General features: G+C 45.2%; 1 protein-coding gene across 1 annotated transcript in view; it reads left to right on the top strand.

Moving 5' to 3' along the window:
• Positions 1-5553, top strand: part of SH3RF1 (SH3 domain containing ring finger 1) — a 163404-nt gene extending 157851 nt beyond the window's left edge. Inside the window, 2 exon segments of the mRNA XM_006081884.3 lie at positions 5248-5369; positions 5372-5553. Coding sequence (XP_006081946.1) covers positions 5248-5369; positions 5372-5415 — 166 coding nt within the window. The 3' untranslated portion in view covers positions 5416-5553.
• Positions 5554-21495: the final 15942 nt, after the last annotated feature.

The raw sequence follows: 21495 nt of genomic DNA, 5'->3' as shown, positions 1-21495 counted from the left end.
TCACTCATTCATTCATTCATTCATTTATTTTTAACATCGTGATAAAAAATATACATAAAATATGCCATTCCTTCCAGTTCAAATTCAGTGGCATTAAGTACTTCCACAATGTTGTATAACCATCGCCACGACCCATTTCTAGAACTCTTTCATCATCTTAAACAGTTTCATCTTAAACTAAAACTCTGTGCCCATTAAACACTAACTCCCCATCCCCTCTCCCAGCCCCCGTCAACCACCTTCTACTTTCTGTCTCTATGAGCTTGACTAGTCTGTGGATGTGTGAAATTGGGTGATATTATCCTTTTCTGGGTGGCTTACTTCACTTAGTATAATATTTCAAGGTTCATCCATGTTGTGTACTATGTGTCAGAATTTCATTCCTTTTTAAGGAGCTTTATACATTTTAAAAAGTAGTTTTGCTGTATAATGAGGCCTTTCCTTTTTGTCATTCAGCATGCTTATTAAGAATTATCATATGTGCTGTGCTAAGTAGCATGAGACATACAAGTGAATTACCATCATCTCGCCCCTCAAGCAGCTTACAGTCTAGTAGAATAAATGTGCTAGGGATGTAGATGGCAATAAGACCATGTAGACTGGGCCAAGTGCCATAAAAAACATACACGAGCCCTGGCCGGTTTGGCTCAGTGGATAGAGCGTCGGCCTGCGGACTCAAGGGTCCCAGGTTCGATTCCGGCCAAGGGCATGTGCCTTGGTTGCGGGCACATGCCCAGTAGGGAGTGTGCAGGAGGCAGCTGATCGATGTTTCTCTCTCATCGATGTTTCTGGCTCTCTATCCCTCTCCCTTCCTCTCTGTAAAAAAGTCAATAAAATATATTTAAAAAAAACACACAAACATACACGAGGCCTCTGGAATCTGGTCAAGCATGAAATTACTTCCAGTCATGGGCCTTGAGAAGGTCTCACCGGGGAGAATTGGAGGGCCTGATTGGGTCTGGATGGGCAGAGAGGTCGTCAAAGGGAGTTCCCCCTGAGTTAACGCCTTTTTAACTCACTACAATCCATGAGCCAAGGTATGGAGTCGGGGAGGTAAAGGTCATATTTGGGGGACATGTTCAGGTTTAGACAAGTGTTTGGTACGCTCATGGAGATAACAGTAACTGCAGCTATGAAGAGGAGGCCGGGTCATGAGGGCCTGAGGATTAACCTTGCCGGCATTGAGAAGATGGGAACGATTTTTGAGCGACAGATAGCTGCCAATGGAGTTGACAGTTAAGGAAATGAACGTGTTCAGTGTAGAATGGAGTGGGGACCAGAAGAGATCTGAGGCAGGGAGGACAGGTAGGTTATTTGCCCAGGTGGGAGGTAATGAGTTCGTCCACAAATGATGGTGGCCGTGACCATAAAGAGGAATGGATGGGGTGCAGATTTTGAGGGTGGATCAGCAGGTCCCATGGAGGTCATGGGAGAGAAGTCTTTGACTCCTGAGGTTCAGACCTTCCCAAAAGCCCTATCCCACTGAAGACAAGCATGATCCGAGTGAGGCGCAGGGTGCAGCCGCAGACGGGAAGGGCCGCCACAGCTGCGCCTCACATCTGTTTGTTGGTCTGTAAACTTTCTACTTGGCAACCCCGCTCTGTGCCTGAGATGGCTGGCCAGTTGTGCCCAGGATTTGGCTTTAAGAGTTCGTATTAGGAATCTGTATGCAAACTACCTCACAAGGCTCCAGGCCAGAATCGGAGCTGGACGATTTCTAAGTAGAGTCTGTGCCTGCTGCACCTGGGAGTCTTCATGCAATCAAGGCTGTGTCACAGTTTCCATTATGCGCATGGTGTCTCCTTCCACCCCCCAGAGGCTTAGAACTTAGCAGCGAAAATGTGCTTCCCCTGGGAACGGAGCAGGAAGATTATGTTCTTAGCCCGGCAGCAGTTCTAGTTCAAAAAAATGTTGACAAAATTGGTTTAGTGCATTTTGTAAGATGCAAATATTCATCTAATTCACTTCAAGTTTCTCGAGAACTATTTTTGTTTCATTTTCCCTTGAAGGCAGCTCGCAGAGAACTGGTGGGGAGCACATTTCATCAAACATCTACTCTGAATGGTATCTGAGTCACTTGTGTGCTTTTTCCCCCAGAATTATAAAGCTTTGCTTAAATTTTAACTTTCCCCAAATGGCAACTATTTACATTGCTTTTTACATGGAATTTTAGCATGTTGGCAACAGACTTGAGAAATCTCATTTGGATTCCTTCCTTTAGATAAGTCCAAGAAGAAAGTATTGGTCTTGCTTTTACAGATGTAAAGGTTTAGAAAGAATTCCAAAACCTTAAACTACACCATTCTAAAGTTTGTCAAGTCTCGTTATCAGGCAGTTTTCCTTTCGTGTTCTGAGTCTGTTTCTTGGGTAGAGGTGGCCAGCTCCTGACTGGCCCATTCTTCATCTCCTTGGAGCACCAGGCCCCTGCCTGCTTTGGCCGAATGATCATGCTGGGGTGTGAACTATGTGAGCATCACACTTATGATCTCACTACATTACGTGATAACACCTGTTTAACTCACTACAGTCCTACTCTACAGACAAGGAAACTGAGACCAAGACATCTGAGATAATTGGCCCAAAGTTAATCTGCTCCAAATGACCTTCACGGCTGTGTCAGACCCCGGGCCAGGGATCTCCCCAGTGCCATGCTTCCGCCCTCATCCCATGTTTGATTGAACCCTAAGCCTTGTTGTCTATAAATATTCATGTTTGAATTGGCTGAACCTTTTTTTTTTAGAAACAATAAGCCAGCCCCCTTGCTGTGCGTTTGCTTCAGATCTTGGAGGATAATTTGCTCTGTTGCCCAAAGTAGCTCTGGAATTGTTTGGGCAGCCACTAGACCAGTGATGGCAAACCTTTTGAGCTTGGCGTGTCAGCATTTTTAAAAACCCTAACTTAACTCTGGTGCCGTGTCACATATAGAAATTTTTTTATATTTGCAACCATAGTAAAACAAAGACTTATATTTTTGGTATTTATTTTATATATTTAAATGCCATTTAACAAAGAAAAATCAACCAAAAAATGAGTTCGCGTGTCACCTCTGACACACGTGTCATAGGTTCGCCATCACTGCGACCTTTGCAGAGATGCCTTTCTAATAGAGCAATAGCCTGGGACTCTCCCTATGGTCCTTCTTAATGCGAATAGATTCTGTTTCTTATGGGTAGGAGATTGGTGAAACTAGCCATCTTCTGAAAGAGCCGTGGGCAAACTACGGCCCGCGGGCTGGATCTGCCCGTTTGAAATGAATAAAACTAAAAAAAAAAAAAAGACCGTACCCTTTTATGTAATGATGTTTACTTCGAATTTATATTAGTTCACACAAACACTCCATCCATGCTTTTATTCCAGCCCTCCGGTCCAGTTTAAGAACCCATTGTGGCCCTTGAGTCAAAAAGTTTGCCCACCCCTGGGCTAGGCTCTGATGGGTTTTATGAGTTTGGGGGCAGTGTATAGAATTTGTTCTGCTGGTCATGTTTTAAGCCATAACATTATTTACTTACAGTCAAGAGTGGGTCCTATAATCTACTGCCATGTAACAAGTTACCCCCAAAATTTAGTGGCTGAAAGCAGTAAACATTTATTATCTCACAGTTTCTGTGGGTTGGGAAATTGGGAGCAGCTTATCTGGGTGGTTCTGGCTTAGGATATTTCTCGAGATCACACCCCGCATGTCAGCCTGAGCTACAGCCATCTGACGGCTTGACTGGGCTGGGACTGCCTTCCCCGGTGGCCCACTCACATCACTATTGGCGAGCTAGTTTTGGTTTTTGGAAAGACACCGCAGGTACCCACCAGGTGGTCCTCTCCATAGGGATGATGGATTTTATCACAACATGGCCGCTTGCTTTTTCCCAGAGCACGTGATCCAAGTGAGAGTAAAATAGAAGCCACATGCCTTTTATGACCCAGCCTCCAAAGCCGCACACGGTCATTTTCACGGTGGATGATTACTCACACCGTGTGTCACCATCATCGTGGGAGGAGGCTACACTAGATGTGACTACCAGGGGGCAAGGCTCCCCGGGGCCAGCTTGGAGGCTGACTACCATGCACCACCGTTTTCCCCTTTGGTTGGGAGAAGCAGGAGAGGTGTGAAGGGGAGCATTAACGCTGGAAAAATAAAAAGGGATAAAAGGATATAGAGCATAGCCCTGGTTGGTGTGGCTCAGTGGTTAAAGCGCCAGCCCAGGGACCGAAGGGTTGTGGGTTCGATTCCTGGTCAAGGTCATGTACCGGGGTTGCAGGTTCCCCAGCCCCAGTAGGGGCAGGTGCAGGAGGCAACCATCGATATGTCTCTCTGACTTTGATGTTTCTCCCCCGCCCCCCATCCCTTCCTTCCACTCTCTCTAGAAATCAATGGAAAAAATATCCTCGGATGAGGATTTTAAAGAAAAGGATATAGAGCATAAAACAACCCCCCACTCCCCCCCACACACACACTTTTCTGGCTTCCGTGGCTGCTAACCATCATTTTGCAGAAGTAGACCAAGGAGCATGGAAATGGGGTAAATAACATTAAATCAACAGGGCTTCTGGGGTTTATAAGTGGTAATGACTCCTTTTCCTGCTAATGGGAGTTGGGAGCCAGTGGAGAGCAGACACAGTTGCTGCACTAATAGAGATCCGAATGTCAGCCTTGTTCCTGATTGTGTTGGACTGAACTTGTGGCCACAGTCTTCCCCTCCCTGCCTAGACCTTAGGACAACCTGCCCGAGGGAGAATTTGAGTGTGTAAAGCAGTTGAGCTTCCTTCAATTTGCCGCCTCGCCCCTGTCAAGCCCCAATGTCAGGGACACAGAGAGGCCGCCTTGGAGACCCAAGTCCAGAAGGCAGGCCTGAGCCTGGCCACTTGAGCTGACAGCATGAAGGAGAGGCCGGGCACGGCCCCTGGGCCTGAGGCAGGCAGAGCAGAGAGCGCTGGCGCCATCAGTGTCCCCAGTCAAATCCACTCCTTTCCTCTTGAGAAAAGAGGACAATACGCTTGTTCTTCTGTGCTATAAACGTTGGAGGGGGACAAGATGGCTCTCTGTCAAGGGCATTCACATAAACCAGTCCGGGTCATCCATTCAGCATAGCCAAACCGTCCATACCAAGTCTCTGCTTCACAGCGCACAGTTGTATTTTGAGTGGTTTTACAGACATTATCAACAAAACCCATACTGCTTCCCCTTCTGCTTGTGCACACCATTCTTGTCACTGTTTGCAATGGCCTTCCCTAAAATCTCTCTCTCTTTTCCAGGCACAGGGTGGTGGTGTCCTATCCTCCTCAGAGTGAGGCCGAACTTGAACTTAAGGAGGGAGATATTGTGTTTGTTCATAAAAAACGAGAGGACGGCTGGTTCAAAGGCACGTTGCAACGCAACGAAAAACTGGCCTTTTCCCAGGAAGCTTTGTGGAGAACATCTGAGGAGACTCACCTTGGGAAGGCTTCAAATCCTATCACTCCACAAGATAGCACAGCGCGATGTCACGGGGAGAGCACATCGGTGGACTTCTGGGTGGCCGGGAGACGAGCGGAGGACAGGCGTGTGACCCCAGGGCCCCAACACATGTAGACCAGCAAGCGGCGTGACGAGAGCGTGGTTGTGGGTTTTGTCACTCTGGATTCGGATGTGGAAGGTGTGCCTTGTACTGTCTGATTGACTATACAGAGAAACCTTTTTTTTTTTTTTTTAAAGATATATAGCTAAAATGGACAATTGTTTACAAGGCTTAACTAATTTATTTGCTGTTTTAAACTTGAATTTTTCTCGTTATAGATCAATTCTTTGGGTTATGATTTTAAGGAATTATTAATTTATGAAATGATAGCCAAGGAGAAGCTGGATTCTCTCCTGTTGAGAGCAAGAGATTCTTTTTAACAGAGAATGAACTCCCCCTTCCCCCACCGGTGTTTTTTTGCCTTTTTTTTTTTTTTGCTTTTGCTTTTTCAAGACAGAAATGCCAGTTCTCTGATTTGGTTTTCCTCTTTGGGAAACCAAAATGTGCAACTGAATCAGTACCAATAAGGGCCTGGGGTTGGGAGACAGAAACTTGAGAAAAGAGACGTTAACGATTGCTTGTCTTTCTGGTTTGATCAGGAATCGCCTTAAGACCTAGTCCTCGATTTAATTTTGTGGGTTTTTTTCATTTTCCAAGAGTGAAAGCAATGAAGCGATAAGGAAGAGTAAGTAAAGCACAACCCTTGAACAACAAAAAATGTATTCAGAAATCAATTTAGTTTTATAAGAGAAGCAGCTCGATTTCATTGGTTGGCAATTGGAAAATCTGAAGTTGGACTCCTGTCTGAGAATGGCTGTGAAGTGTCGTGTGCCCGTTTTACCTTAAGTGGTCTGCATGCCCAGGACACAGTGAAGCGTTTGTGAGATAGTGGCGGTCCGTGATGCACTCGTGCGGAAGTCAGTGGCTGTGAGAAACACTGTGAAACGTTTACATACACCCATCGTGAGTCCTTTCCCACGTGTGCATGTGGCTGGGTGGGTTCCCACAGTAATGTCTGCTGTGCATGGTCTGTATATTTCATTGCAATTTCCTGTCGAGGTGAGTTTGTGCTCGGAATTGACCGATGCAGGAGCTGGAAAATAAACAGTACTCTTTTCTCTACCCCAAAGCCACTACTGACCAATTTCTCTGAGTACACTCCCTCTGTCCCTGGCCAAGGTATCCATCAGCCATGACACAAGTGATTAGTGAAAATGGTCCTTTATCCGTGCTCCCAGCTGCGGAGGGATGTCCGGGGTGAGCCAGGAGGCCGCTGCTCTCACTGTTCTCTCGCAGCCCTGGGAGGCTTGGCGCGAGGGAGGGTGCCCACACCTTACAATTGTGGCGGGATCCAGCTGAGCCTGTCTTTTTATATCTGTTCTTTGATGTCATCGGCCTCTTCTACCCATTTCATTCCCGTGCCACGCAGTCGTGGGTCTGAGTAGTCCTAAAAAAACAAAACAAAAGGAGGGAAGACAGCCTGGGAGTGAATGAAATCATTGCCACAGTTTCCTCATGAGCAAACAAACACAAAAACCTTTTTATTTCTTACTTTTAAGAATTACAACTGGGAAATAGAAACATGAACAGAAAAGTCTTCTTGCAACAGCAGGAGGTTTCATGGTCTTAAAAAGATATACGATGTGGTTAAAATGAAATCATTCCTAAATTAACCATTTTTTTTATAAGACACTGTACATTATGTTCCTGTGTGTTGAATTTTTTAAAAAATACTTTACTTGGATATTCATGTAATATATAAAGGTTTGGTGAGATGAACTTTAGTTAGGAAAAAAAAAGCTGTCATCAGCTTTCATCTGTGTAAGTTGACACCAATGTGTCATAATATTCTTTATTTTGGGAAATTAGTGTATTTTATAAAAATTTTAAAAAGTAAAAAGACTACTACAGGTTAAGATAATTTTTTTACCTGTCTTTTCTCCATATTTTAAGCTATGTGATTGAAGTACCTCTGTTAATAGTTTCCTGGTATGAAGTTGGTTAAAATTTCATCTGTTAATAGATCACTTAGATAATATAATGTATGGGTTTTTCTATTGGTTTTGGGGGGAGACAATAGCTGGAGATTTTGTAACAAGGGCTTGTTACACGTTGATAGGGTGATGATTAAATTGCCATTTATCATGTTAATAATTTGAAGACTGGAGAAAAGGTTCAAGATTAAAATTTGATGTTCATCCTTTACATGCCCCTTGTGTCAGTCCTTAAAATTCTTCTCTTTTTTCTTTTTTTATCTGGGACATATTTTACTTAGTTTCTACTTCATGCAAAATTCTTTGCATGCACCTCAAACAGAAAATGTCTACAATAATCGTTTTGGTGGTTTTACTACATTTTACCTCTCCAACTAACAAACGTTCTTTGGTTAGTTCCCCCAGGAAGTGTAAAGTCTTCTTAGAGCTTGTGGAGTTTCACCAAGTGTAATCCTTCTGCTCCCTCCCCCTTGCTATGGTGACTGCATAGTCTGGGCCGCTCGCAGCCTTGTCTTAGCCATAGAAAGAGCGCCAGACCTGCAAGCAACTGTGTGGTGACCCGTGGGCCTCAGCAAGGCCTGGGAACATAACGTGTGATTTTAATCTTTCATGGGATGCCAACAAGTCGTAAGGTTAGAAGGGCCATGTATGTCATTAGAATATATTTTCCCCTTTTAACTTTCAGTTTCTATCAAATTACTTATCAGAATGAAAAATCAGGAATTCTAGGTTGTATCAGAGCTTTGCCAAAAAATCTCTCTTTGTAACTGCTTGGACAAGTCAATTATTATTTAGTTTCTTCCGGTTGGTGCTCTGTGTACCTCCCTGGGTGAAGATGAGCAAAGGAGACAATGTCACTGTTTTTGAAAAGTGCTATTTTAATATGTGGCCTTACTTTGATCTCTGGTTTCAAATATTTCATCTCCCTCCCTTGGAGTATATGCATATAACGCCTTTACTGGGGTCTAATTGGATTTAGAAGGAACAAAGTAAGGTGATGTTTCCAGCTGCTATGCATTTAGTTTTCTGTTCATAATGATAATAAGACTTTTTCATGCCGCTGTAAGTTCAGGTGACTATTTCATTCCAGAACTCTGATCATTAGAATTCAAGCTTAGAACATGCTTTTAATACACCAAGTTGTACAGCTCATTGTGTGTATCCATGTACGTTTTTACAAATATGTTTTCAACCAGTTAAACAATGTCCTTACCAAGGTAGCATCCTATTGAAATGACTCCTTTCCAGGAAAAAGAATTTGCCAACCTACCACAGTAATTGAGAAGATATTTACAGAAGAGATTAGCCAGTGTCCAGGCTTAGCAAGGTCTCACCCCTCACTCCCTCCTGTGAGCTCCTGGCTGGAGTGGCTGTGCTGGGGAGGGTGGGGGGCGCTTTGCTTGTTCCTGGCAGTCAATCACCTGGGACAGGACAGCTCTTCGAGTGGAAACCAACCATTGTGAAGCGTGACAGTGTAAAATACCCTCCCTCTGGTTTACAAATGAACGTTTCTCTTGTGTTTCCTATTAATAACTGTCTGACGTGGCTCTTTCCATGTAAAAGCACCACCTTGATTTCACTGAATGCAAATTCTTATTGTACTGCAACGACCCAGATCCCCAGGAACCAGGCTGAAGGGACCTGCAGCGAGTGGCATTAATCTTTGAGCCGTCATCCAGTACTACTATTATTGGGTCAGACCACTTTTAGCCTTAATGCCACCCCTCTCAATATAGCTGTTGTAGGCAAGAGAGGCAACAAGACAACAACAACAACTAAGACTTCCTTCACAGAGCAAAGTGTGTGCGCAAGTGAGATGTAAAATTCTGAGTCCTTGTGGCACTATGGCTAGAGGCTTTCCCCAGCCCTTTCTGCAGATTCTCAAGCTTGGCTTTCCAGAAATCCAGTTATTTTTGAAAGTGGAGTCTCTGAGAGAGACTGTTGAAGATCGTTAGATCACACGACCTAATTGATAAGGCTAACAGTCTAATAGCAGTTGTAAATTTATCTTTGATTGCTATTTCAATGTTTGGACTCTCTGAATATATACTATGTTATGAGAGCATAGAGCAGTGGTTCTCAACCTTCTGGCCCTTTAAATACAGTTCCTCATGTTGTGACCCAACCATAAAATTATTTTCGTTGCTACTTCATAACTGTAATGTTGCTACTGTTATGAATCGTAATGTAAATATCTGATATGCAGGATGGCCTTAGGCGACCCCTGTGAAAGGGTCGTTCGACTGCCAAAGGGTTCTCGACCCACAGGTTGAGAACCGCTGGCATAGAGTATAGGGAAATAAACTTCATCAGTACCTGTTATGTAGAGCAGTGCTGTCCAGTAGAACTTCTGCTCTGGAAAGCGGTGGAAATGTTTTAGATCTGCGCTCTCCATCTGGTAGCCACTAGCCACATGTGCCTCTTAACCCTTGAAAGGTGGCTACGGTGACTGAGGAACTGAACCTCTCATTTGATTTCATTTTAATTAAAATTTATAAATATTTATATGCGTATAAATGGCTACCATGTGAGACACTGCAGTTTTGGAGAATAAAAACCTATTGTTAAATGAGTATCCAGAAAAGGGATAAAGGAAAAGCTACACTCTACCCACCCTCTGCTTTGGAGGCACCAACTTATAAGTTAAAGCACACAGAACTTGATTGTGTTAGAAACCCACCCAAAATAATGTGAAAACATCTTAACTTTGAGTAGTACAAATTATTTCTTTAATTTTTTTAAATTTTTTTTATTGATTTCAGGGAGGAAGGGAGAGGGAGAGAGAGCTAGAAACATCAGTGATGAGAGAGAATCCTTGATTGGCTGCATCCTGCCATCCTACTGAGGATCGAGCCCACAACCCGGCATGTGCCCTTAACCAGAATCAAACCCAGGACCCTTTAGTCCTCCGGCCGACGACCTATCCACTGAGCCAAACCAGCGAGGGCTAGTTCTTTAATTTTGATAGTTTCTTCCTTCCTCTGCTCTACCCCCTCACCCCCCCCCAAAGATGAAGCTAAAGATTAGATTCAAGAAGAAAATTGGGGGATTTTGCCAGAGCCTTGTGGTGCGGCTAGTGGCCCAGTGCCTTCTATGCAAGTAGAGACCCTGTAACTCCTCAAAGGCCAGGTCTCATCTTATTGTAACTTTCACCGTGATCTTGAATCCACTAAGGATCACCCCAGTAAACACAGGACTCCCAAAGCTGTTCAGATGATGGGATGATGTGTCTACTGTGATCTTAATGAGCATTGTCTCCGCAGATGGCGTTGGGGTTAATAGAGGGGGAGGGGATGGGGGAGGGAGGGGAGGAATGCTCACCCAGTAATTAAACATGAAATGCCACTTCTGAAACAAAGGCCATGCTTCTTATTCCCCAACCCCTGAGCAAGGTCAGTTCAAGTGAAGGCCAGCGCCTTATCTTTCCAATCACATCCATTTCATTTCTTTGGCTGGCGAAAATTGAAAGCTTAATGGAATTACCTTTTCCCTTTTTTTAAGCACTCTAGGGTGCTACAAGACATAAAGCAAAAACGTCCCTTTGAGTAAAACCAATTTCCTTATAAATTATATCACAAAAGCACACTCAATAAACTCCCTAAAGGCAGAGACAAAGTCAAGACTGATGCTTGGCTGCCAGCTCACTCCTTAATACATGCTAATTCAATCATCACCTGCATCTTCATTGTAACACCCCCACCCCCTTTCCGGTTTTCCTTTTTTAACAAAGGTTTAATAAGTTCTGTAAAGAAATGATGCTGATTGAGAATCCTGATTTTTATTTTGGGGGGGGTGGATTTTGTGGGGAAAAGTCCTTTTTATATTTTAGAAGATACCAGATGACAGCACCACGGAATCTTGCGGGTCTTTTGTGTAACCACTCCTTATCCAGTGAGACCATCTTGGCTGTGCAGATCCTCTGTGTACAGTAAAAGAAGATGAAATAGCCCGGCCAGCATGGCTCAGTGGTTGAGCATCAACCTATGAGCCAGGAGGTCACAGTTCAATTCCTGGTCAGGGCACATGCCCAGGGAGTGGGCACAATCCCCAGGAGGGGGCGTGCACAGGGCAGCCGATCAATGATTCTCTCTCATCATTGATATTTCTATCTCTCTCTGCCTCTCTGAAATCAATAAAAACACTTTAAAAAAGTAAAATAAGATGGACATAGAGAATAACTTGAGACATGGTGCTTAAAAGTGGCTCGTATATTCTGTAGACCCCACAACGCTCAAGCAGCCAAGCCCACGCACCTGCTAGGACACAAGTCTGAGGTAAGGAGTGAGGACCGGTTCCTCCATTCCTTCTGGAAGGAAGAGCTGGGCCCTCGCAGACAGGAGGGACTGTGGAAAGCCGCCCGCTCCCTCTCTTCCTCTGGCCACCATGGCACTGGGGCCATCTCCATATATAGCCCACACGGCTCATTCTGGGATAGCAATTGTGGATTCCTGTGATGTGGTGATGGTTGCAGAAATCAAAGCGGGGCTTGAATTTCTACTCTTTAAGCTGAAATGTTCTTTCCTGTGATTTATTTACCCACCAAGACAGATGTGTGGCATTGGCAGATTATCAAGTCGGCAGCCCCTATAATAAAACCGAAGCAAGTGAAGCTTTCAAGAAGAAAGAAGGTCGCAGAAGAAATGCTGCACCAAAGCAAAGCTGTAATAATCTCTCCGCCATCTGCCTTCACCGTGGCTGAGGCATGGAGAAAGCAGACCCAGAACTTGCAGCATCAGACGTTAGCCTTGGATTCTGAGTTCAATTCTGTTCCTCACCCTGGGATTCTGTTCCTCACCCTGGAGAAGGCCTTTTTTCTTTCCTTAAGAAAAACTTTTTTTGGGATTATTTCTTTCTCATCTCACTGCCTGTCTCTGTGTCTGTCTCCATCTCTGCCGGCCCCTACCCTTCTCCACCCCCTGCCCCTGCCCCACTGTTTTCAGTGTTGGTGTTGGGTAATGGAGGTTGGTGTCTAGTGGAATAGTCCATGAACAAGTGTCCTCAGCGAGAAATGGCCTACCAACTACTCCCCTTCAGTCCATCTGAAGAGCCATTGAGATTTTTGTTGTTGTTTGTGCCTTTTCTCTCTTTAGTTTTGTTTTATCAAGTGGTTATCAGGGTCTGGGAAGACAGCACAGCTGAATCAGAGGGGAAAATGACTTAAATGATGCCATTTTCAACTCGGATTCTGACGGAGCTGAATGTATTTCTTAGTTGTCTGAAATGAATACACACTGATGTTAGTCCTACTATATTTCAAACTCATGTATTTATTGGGTGGGTTCTCACAAACCACTGTGTTTTTAGCTAGCACCGTGGTAGGTATTAGGAAAGATACAGAAGCAATGCTTTTTTATCCAGCTCTTTTATTTGGAGATAAATTACAAGAACGTAGACACTAAAAATGGTGAAAATAAAAATAGGTAAAATGTGGGGTCATGGAGCACAGGAGACTTTCAAGAGGAGGGATAATTCAGAAGAAATAAAAGACACTGTCTTGTCCTCGACGAGTTTACAGTCTGGTTGTTCAGAAAACACAAACTGAAAATTATAAGAAAGATTAGAGGACAATGCGTCGTGATAGTAACTTCCAGGTAGAGATCACGAATACAGTATGAGCTCAGAGGAGGGGGAAAGACAGGACTAAGTTTTAGATAAAAAGGTGATGGGACCTGGACAATGAATGGAGAAACTTTGAGGAGTTATCAGGAAGCAAGGACTTAGGGGACAGGATGTCGAGGACAATAGCTCCACACCAGTTGGGCCGGAGATGGAAAACCCATGACTCAGGCAGAAATGTGGGGGTTTTTTGTTGGGGTGTGTATGTGTGTGTAGATAGTTTAGGCCAGGTACTAAGAAATGTGTGGGTGTTTTTTTTTTTGTTGTTGTTGTTTTTTTTTTTGCAGAAATGTGTATTTTTTTGTAGTTTAGGCCAAGAATGTGTGTGTGTGTGTTTTCGTTTTGTTTTGTTTTTTGTTTGTTTGTTTGTTTGTTTGTTTTAGTTTAGGCCAGGTATTAAGAAACCTGTTGATGTTTTTCAGAAATGTGTATATATATTTTTAGAAATGTGTATTTATTTATTTTGTAGTTAGTTTAGGCCAGGTACTGAGAAATCATGAAAGCCAAGCAGAAGTATTTACGTACCTTGATGCTGTAGAGGTTTCCTGATACAGAAGTGACCTGCAACAGCCTGTAAGATGAGGAGCAGGAGTTAGGGAGTCAGGGACAGCATGAAGAGGTGGGGGCCTATACCATGGCGGAGAGGGGAGTGCAGAGGGAATGATGAGGAAAGTAAAGCGAGAAGAGACATTTTTGGAAAAAAGTTAATTGGTGGCTGCATGAATATAGGAAATGGAACGATGAAACCAGAATCACACCTGCCATCTCCATCAAGAGGAGCCTTTGAGGGGGTGCAGGCACTGGATGGAGAGTATTTCCAGGTAAAAATGGTACATTTTATTTTGGAAATATTGAGTTTGAAATGATTGCAGGAGTTTAAATGGTAAATGCCCATAGGCAGCTGAAAATACAGACTTTAAGTTAAAGAAGGTTGACAGTGAGAAAAAAATCTCAACTGGGTGATTCTGAACTCCTTCAAGGAGAGGGGGACCAAAGGCTGCTGCTGGGGAAGGTCATGGGCAGGCGCCTGCGTGGAGGGGACATCACACAGCACTTCCTTCTGGCAAGAGCAGGAGGGCAGGACGGGGAGGGGGGGGGAGGCTCAGGATAAGTCACACATCCAAGAACCAGGAGAGCTGCTCCAGGAATGGTCAACAGGATCCATCACAGCAGAGAGAGGAACTGAGGAAGTTTGTATTTCCCAATTTCCTCGCACATCACTGACAATCCCAAATGAATCCCCAAACGGGATGTTGCATTTGACATTCTGAGAAATTCTGCTCAGAATGCTTTGGAACCGAACCAAGAAGTTCTTGGCAGCTGTCCTGACCCCTTTCCCTCCTCTGTTTAAAAAAAAGAAAAGAAAAAAAAAGGAAGAAAGAGGGGGGATAGGGAGGAAGGGAGAGAGAAAGAGAAGGAGGGAGGGAGGGAGGGAGGGAGGAAGCTATTCCTCTTGTGGAAAAGAATGTAAAGATCGTGTAGACTCAATCCAAGTGGAAATAAACGTTCTGTGCTCTTATAATGTGATTGTGAATGACATGTAAATCCTGCTGGCAGATCATATGGGGACTAACATATAAAAAGATGTCTTTAAAAATCATATAAAAATCTAATTGAACACAGCACGGTATTTGCTATGTAAACATGACAGTGTTTTCCGTGCATTGATTTTTCTTCTGCAAAATAAGAACATATCATTTATGAGCCCCCAGGCCTGCGGAGGACCTACATCCCTGGTACATACGAGGAGCAAGTTCGGCAAGTGCTTGGTGCTGCTGACACTTACAAGCATTTCCACTTGCTGTTTGGATTCCCATCTTGGCCGGTTGTTCGCTTTATGCGATTTTCCCCATCTCTAATCGTTTTCTCTGCTTCTTAGATTACATCGCTCACTCTGGGCCGGTGGCCACGGGGAGGGAGGGAACACACGCTGTTGTTGGCTCTGCGGGGCTCCTGATGTCTGTTAACTCTGCTGGTGATTTTTCAAGATCAAGAACACAGGGTGACTTGGAACAATGTTCCCTTCCTGACAGGACAGAATGAGAAGTGCCCAGGATTGTCTGTGTTTCTTCTTTGCAGAAAGAAAACATCCTGGGAGGCGGTCCTCGAAGATAGGGGTCCAGACCGTGGATCCCTGTGCCTCAGATTGCCACGCGTGCTCCCCTTGCTAACGCTGGGGGACCAAAGCTGCCCCTGGGAGCTGGCTGGGCACCGGCTGGGAGGTGTCACCTGAAGTGACCCCAGATTCTCCCTAACAGCCTGTGTTTGTAGCGACTCCGCCTGTTCCCTCTGCCCTGATTGATAGCTTATCACACACAACCGCGCAATCGCAGGGGACCTCAGGTGTCACAGGGGACCATTCTACCCAGTAGACCAGGTGGCGTGGAGGGTTAGACTGTAAAGCACAGTCTTCTTGCAAACTCAAGTCCTCCCAGGCCCAGCTCTCCTCCTCCTCCTCCTCCTCCCCCTCCTCCTCCTTCTCCTCCTCCTCCACCACCACCACCAACTCCTCCACCTCCTCTTCCTCCTCCTCCTCCTCCTCCTCCTCCTCCTCCGCTGGCAGGTAACTGGCAGGTGTCAGTGCAGAAAGCTGCAGAGGGGGGCTGCAGTGCTGTGATTTATAATAAGAAATATATGATTGGTTTTCGTTCCCATTTCTGCCAGAGAGCTCCTAAAACCCTTGAAATTTCCTAAGTGATGAGAGCAACAAAGGTGTCTCTTATTATGTTAATGAGGTGACTTTGGGAGGCTGTTAAGGATGGGGCTGGCTGCCAATGCAGCCAACCCTGCGATTAGAGAGCTGGAACTTTTAGTCCCACCCCCTGAACTTCAGGAGGGGAGGGGCTAGAGGTTGACTCAATCACCAGTGGCCAATGATATAATCAATCATGCCTATGTAATGAGGCCTCCATAAAAGCCTCGGGTTTGTAGAGCGGCTGGGTTAGTGAAGGAAGGTTTGGGGAGAGTGGTGCACCTGGGGGTGGCATGGAAGTTCCAGGTCCTTGCCCCAGACCTTGCTCTTTGAATATCTTCCATCCGGCTGCTCCTGCTGCTCCTGCGTTAGATCATTTGATAAGAAACCAGTAATCTAGTAAGTAAAATGTTGCTGAGTTCTGTGAGCCGCTCTTGCAAATAAATCGAACCCAAGGAGGAGGTTGTTGGAACCTCCGACTTGTAGCCCGTTGGTCACAAGCACCGCTGCTAACCTGGGCTTGCACCGGCTGGTGTGTGAAGCAGGGAGGAGGGGCCAGTCTTGCAGGACCGAACCCTTTACCTGTGGAATCTGACACCGTCTCCCTGTAGATAGCGTCAGAGTTGAATTGAATTCTTGGACGCCCTGCTGGTCCCTGAGAATTGCTTGGTGTTGTGTGGGGAGCACCTCCCTCCCCACTTCCCCAACACACACATTGGAATTGGGTCCTGAGACCTCGATTAGAGGCCCACCTGGAAACTCTCTTTTGTAATGACTCATTCAGAATGCGAGTTAAACGGTCTCTAGGTGTTTGTGCTGCTCCTGTCAGTATTCTTCGAAAGGGGCCAGTTATTCTGGTATCTCAGGTTGGTCTCCTCTGCACTGTTCAGTCTTTTCAAACAAATAGACTTTTGTCTGTTGTTATTTTGCTTGTCCTTCGAGAGGGGAGTCAATGTGTATTTGATAATGGGAACTGAGATATGTTCTTTTATTTTTTATTATTTTTTTATTTTTGTTAATCCTCACCTGAGGATATTTTTCCATTTGTGGTTTTGTTTTTTTAGGGAGAGTGGAAGAGAGAGGAAAAGTCAGAGAGAAACATTGATGTGAGAGAAACACATCGATTGGTTGCCTCCTGCGTGAGCCCCGACCAGGGCCTGGGCCGGGGAGGAGCCTGTAACTGAGGTATGTGCCCAGGACCCTTTAGTGCAGGCTGACGATCTATCCACTGAGCCAAACCGGCTAGGACTGTTCTTTTAGAATGGTGTGGATTCTGCTGCAAACCTTTGGGAGATGGGAAATGTTTATATTTGCTGTAGTTTTCTTTGACATCTTACTGATAAGGATGAGAAGTGGAGGGTTGTAGTACCAAAGGCCATATCTTCCGGGCCTAAAGATTTCAGGGAGGAATAACATGACCCATTCCATCCCCAGAGAGCAAACGTTCAAGAGCAGCCCCAGCCCCACCCCCGACCGCCGTCAACGTCCCATAATGACAGGAAATCCAGAGGTCAGTCTTGCTGAAATGCTCCAACCCTTTTCTTCGTAACTGTCTGAGTTTCCTAGTAGTGGAGGTAGGTCCAGATGGGCTGGATCCCATGTCAGTAAGTGAGTAGGGTGGAGAGGAACCGCTGACTGAACGTGGCCTTGCTATGTCCAGAGCCCAGAGCTGGACAAAGCCCTGAACCCACCTAGTGGCCTAGGGCTGGGGTCGGCAAGCTGCAGCTCTTTGGCCCCTTGAGTGTGGCTCTTCCTAAGCCTTAGGAGTACCCTAATTAAGTTAATAGCAATGTACCTACCTATATAGTTTAAGTTTTAAAAACTTGGCTCTCAAAAGAAATTTCAATCGTTGTACTGTTGATATTTGGCTCTGTTGACTAATGAGTTTGCCGACCACTGGCCTAGGGTATTCAGGAGAGAGGAAGTACCTCCTACAGACATTGATCTCAGATTGTACTCCATCTCTCCGTCTTCCTGGCCAGGAGGTTAAGATGTTGCACATTCCCTTCACCTCAGGGAAGGAGGCTCCCAGCCACACTGGCCCAGGGGCTTTCAGTCAACCTTCTTTGATTCCTTGTCCGCTCTGAGTGCAGGGCGGGAGAGGAGGGTGGTGAGCACCAGCAGCTAAGGCGTTGGGACTGGTGGGGTCTTCTCAGTAGAAGGGGGTGGAGTAGGGATTGAAGTTTTCCCTAAGTTTTGTGTGTCTGCAGAGCAAAGCCCTTGTAGGAGCTCTGGAGCCAGGCTCGGTTGTGGGGACCTTACTCTCTCCTAGGCCCAAGCCCAGAGTCTTGCCTGCCTTAGTGACCAACTCTTTCACCATAAGCACATTTGCCTGAGGGGCATAAGCCCACCCAGGGGAGCGGCCACCGCTTTGTGCAGTTGCAGGGAGCACCATCTCACATCATGTGTGTGAGTGACGCCACAGCAGCACTGCCGGAGCCTGGGTTGGAATGACTTGAGCTCACCACTCTGTAGACAAGACCGCCCCCACCCTCCTGCACTTCAGGGGTCTCTTTTTTGAGGGCTGGGGTAGCTTTCCTTCCAAACCCTTAAAGCACAAAGTGTCTTGTGAATTTGCCCCTTTCTCCAGGCAATGTGGATTTGGACCCATGCCTACTCTCCTCTCAGGGTAATCTCTTTCATTCTTACCAAATTGGGAAATATCTCAATGCTAATTTCTGGCAGGCTCCACCTTAAAAAGGTACCCACCACACAGATGTCTCACAGCCATCTGAAGTTACCCAGGGCGGTGCCCTGGCTCTAACTACACAGCTGCCTGCATTGGAGCCAGAGTAGAGAGGGTGCTGACTAGCTCATCACCCCATCTGTGCAAAATGTAAGCCCCAAGCACTACAGCCAGATGTCCCTGGCATGCGATCCAGCATCTGGTAACTTCTAAGAGGTCTCACTGGGTCCAGTTGTCCCTGTTCCAACTGCCCAGTGGCCTCATCTCTGGCCTCACCCCACCCTTACCCAAACCAGAAAGGTTGGTCAGTTCCCACTGGGAGTGGCTGCCCTTCTCTCAGACAGGACCTTCCCCTCTGATACAATGGGTCATGGCCTAGTTGATCCTCCTTTTTCTCTGGTCTTGACCACAATCTATGTCAAAGAAACGCCTCTGTTTTTGGCATGGGGATCGCACTGAACTGTGAGTCGAATAGAGGTTTAACCACATTGTTTTCTTGAGGTCATTTCAAGGAGAATTTAGAGGCGCAAGGGGCATTCTGGACATGATGTATTGCTGGTTCTTCTGGAGGGCTTTATGGAACCTACTTCTGCAGAGGAAGCATCACAGGTCTGCCAAGGAGCGCTGGTCACTTCCTAGACTCTTGTCTCGAATTCCTTACAATGACCTAACCGCCCACGTCTCTGAATCTCCACCCCTGGAACTCTAGAATGAACTCTGAAATGAGTTCATTCTCAGAAAGCCCTTATGGGCAGGTTCTGCGGGTTTGAATTGAAAAGTAGGCAGAATTAAAGAAAGTGTGCCCTCCAGGAAGTAGCAATCTCAGAGAACCTGGTTTGACTAAATAGAAAAATGAAACATTTAGTTAAAGCAATTGAGTGAGAACTGACTGTGCATGTTTTAAAACTATAAAAGAAAAATGTCTTCTACCATCGGGTGATTGGGTATCACCTCTGAACAATCATGCAAAGTAACAGGGTGTCAGTGGGCGGTCAGGAGATGGGTAGGGGATGGTGTGCTTCTGTCTCCCCTCGGCTTTCTCCCGCCTTCTCTTCCTCCCTCTTCCTCCCCCCACCCTCTGGCGATTATTCTCTCAACTTCCTTTTTTTTTCTTCCCTCTGTGCACTTTGTTCTTTAGGAATTAAATAGAAGTCTGGCAATATTGGATTCAAATTGCTAGTTTGCAGCTTCAACAAATTTCGCAGGAATTATGGAGAATATAAAAAATTCAGAGGGATATGGAGTATTTAATCATATTACCCTGGATAGAATCGTTCTCCTTGAAAACAACCTCTCTCCTCTGTTTTCTCACCTGCCTCATTCTTCTCCTCCTTTCTTAGGCATTTCTCTTTCTCACCTCCAGCCACATTCCTAATGGTCTGAATATTTCATTATAACAGAATAGTGGTTATTTGTGCACAAACTAATTGATCTTAATATAATAATTGTAAGATTGTTGATTCTAAGTAACCAGTTGAAATAATCTCGCAAATGCTTTGGTTGTCCAAAGATATGTCAACTGCATGAAGTGAGACTAACAGGTGATGTTTAATGAAGTTAAATAAGGCCCGGATGATATAAACTCCCTTTAACAAGTCTTTCATATTTTTTCCGTGGTGGAATCTAAGTACACACTAATAGCAATGAAGTCCAAATGGCCAGAAGGTGTGCTTGGGACACGTTATAGTGTTAGTTTTGCCCCACCACATTTATGAGGTACACACTATGAAAAAAAAGTGTGTTTAGACTTGAGGGCATGGGGTTTTGTGCAGACATTTGACATTGCAGACAAGATAGGCTAAGCCTTGCCTTGATCTTCAGGGATGTGGACAGGCTTTGAGGGCCTCCTGTAATGTAAGCTGATGGTGCCATCTTCAAAAATAACAGAGCATGGAATTCCTCAACTCTTGCTTTACTTCTGTGTTCTCAAGCAAGAATGTGCTTCAAACTAAAAAGTGCAAATCCAATCTATGAGAGGGTTGTGTGAAAGTATTTTCCTGGTCAGGAGAATTGGATCCTAGGATGTTGAGAGAATTTGCAGAAGTGATTGAGAAATCTTTGGGATAATCTCTGAGGAATCATGAAAACGAAGAGAGCCACAAGAAATGGGAAAATGTTCACTGTAATTTTCAAAAAGAGAAAGAAGGCAGGTTCTAGAAACTGTGCGTTAGTGAGCTTGGTATTGATCCTCAGTTGGAGTCTTGAAGAGAATGCTAGGAGGTGGTTTCTGAGCTCTTGGGAAGGGAAGCAGTGCTTATGAAGAGCCAGCACAAGATCACTAAAAATAAATTGTGTCAGACTGTTTTCATCTCCTGCCTTGACAGGATGATTGGACCGACAAACCTGTAAATGAGATTGATAGAACGTGTCTACATGCCAGGAAGGAATCTGACATGTTCACTCCAGTACCATGGGGAGAAGGTAGAGAAGCAGGGTATTACTCACTGTGTTTAGGTCACAAACACCAGAAACAAATTCTAGATATTTTCAGCAAAGAAATGGATTTTATTCAAGGATATAAGGCAGCTTGTAGACTCTCCAGAAGGGCTAGACATCCAGGCTTGGACATCACACATCAGAACCACATCCCAAAACCACAGAAAGGGTCTGATGAAGACATTTAAAAAAATCTTTATTGTTGAGAGTATTACAGATGTCCCTCTTTTTCCCCACATTGCCCCCCCCTCCACCTAGTTCCTGTCCTGCCCCAGGCCTTCACCACCCTATTGTCTGTATCCATAAGTAATGCATATAAGATCTTTGGTTAATCTCTACATGACAGCTTTTCAGCACTGGCATGAATACCACTGCTCGTATTGCTGACACCACTGCTTCTGATGTCCGGGAAAGGGCAGAAAACTGACCCCACCCTCTGCCAGTGGGGAATCCTTAAAGTCCCAACTGCTTTGCATCTCTAGCTCCTGGGTCAAAGTTCAGCATGATGCCTCTGATTGGAGAAGCCTAGATTGCATACCTATACCCTAGCTGCAAAGGAAGCTGGGAAACCCAGTAGTGACA

The sequence above is a fragment of the Myotis lucifugus genome, unplaced genomic scaffold, assembly GCF_000147115.1.
Source record: "Myotis lucifugus unplaced genomic scaffold, Myoluc2.0 scaffold_1, whole genome shotgun sequence".
NCBI lineage: Eukaryota > Metazoa > Chordata > Mammalia > Chiroptera > Vespertilionidae > Myotis > Myotis lucifugus.
This window is presented reverse-complemented; position numbering and strand designations above follow the sequence as displayed.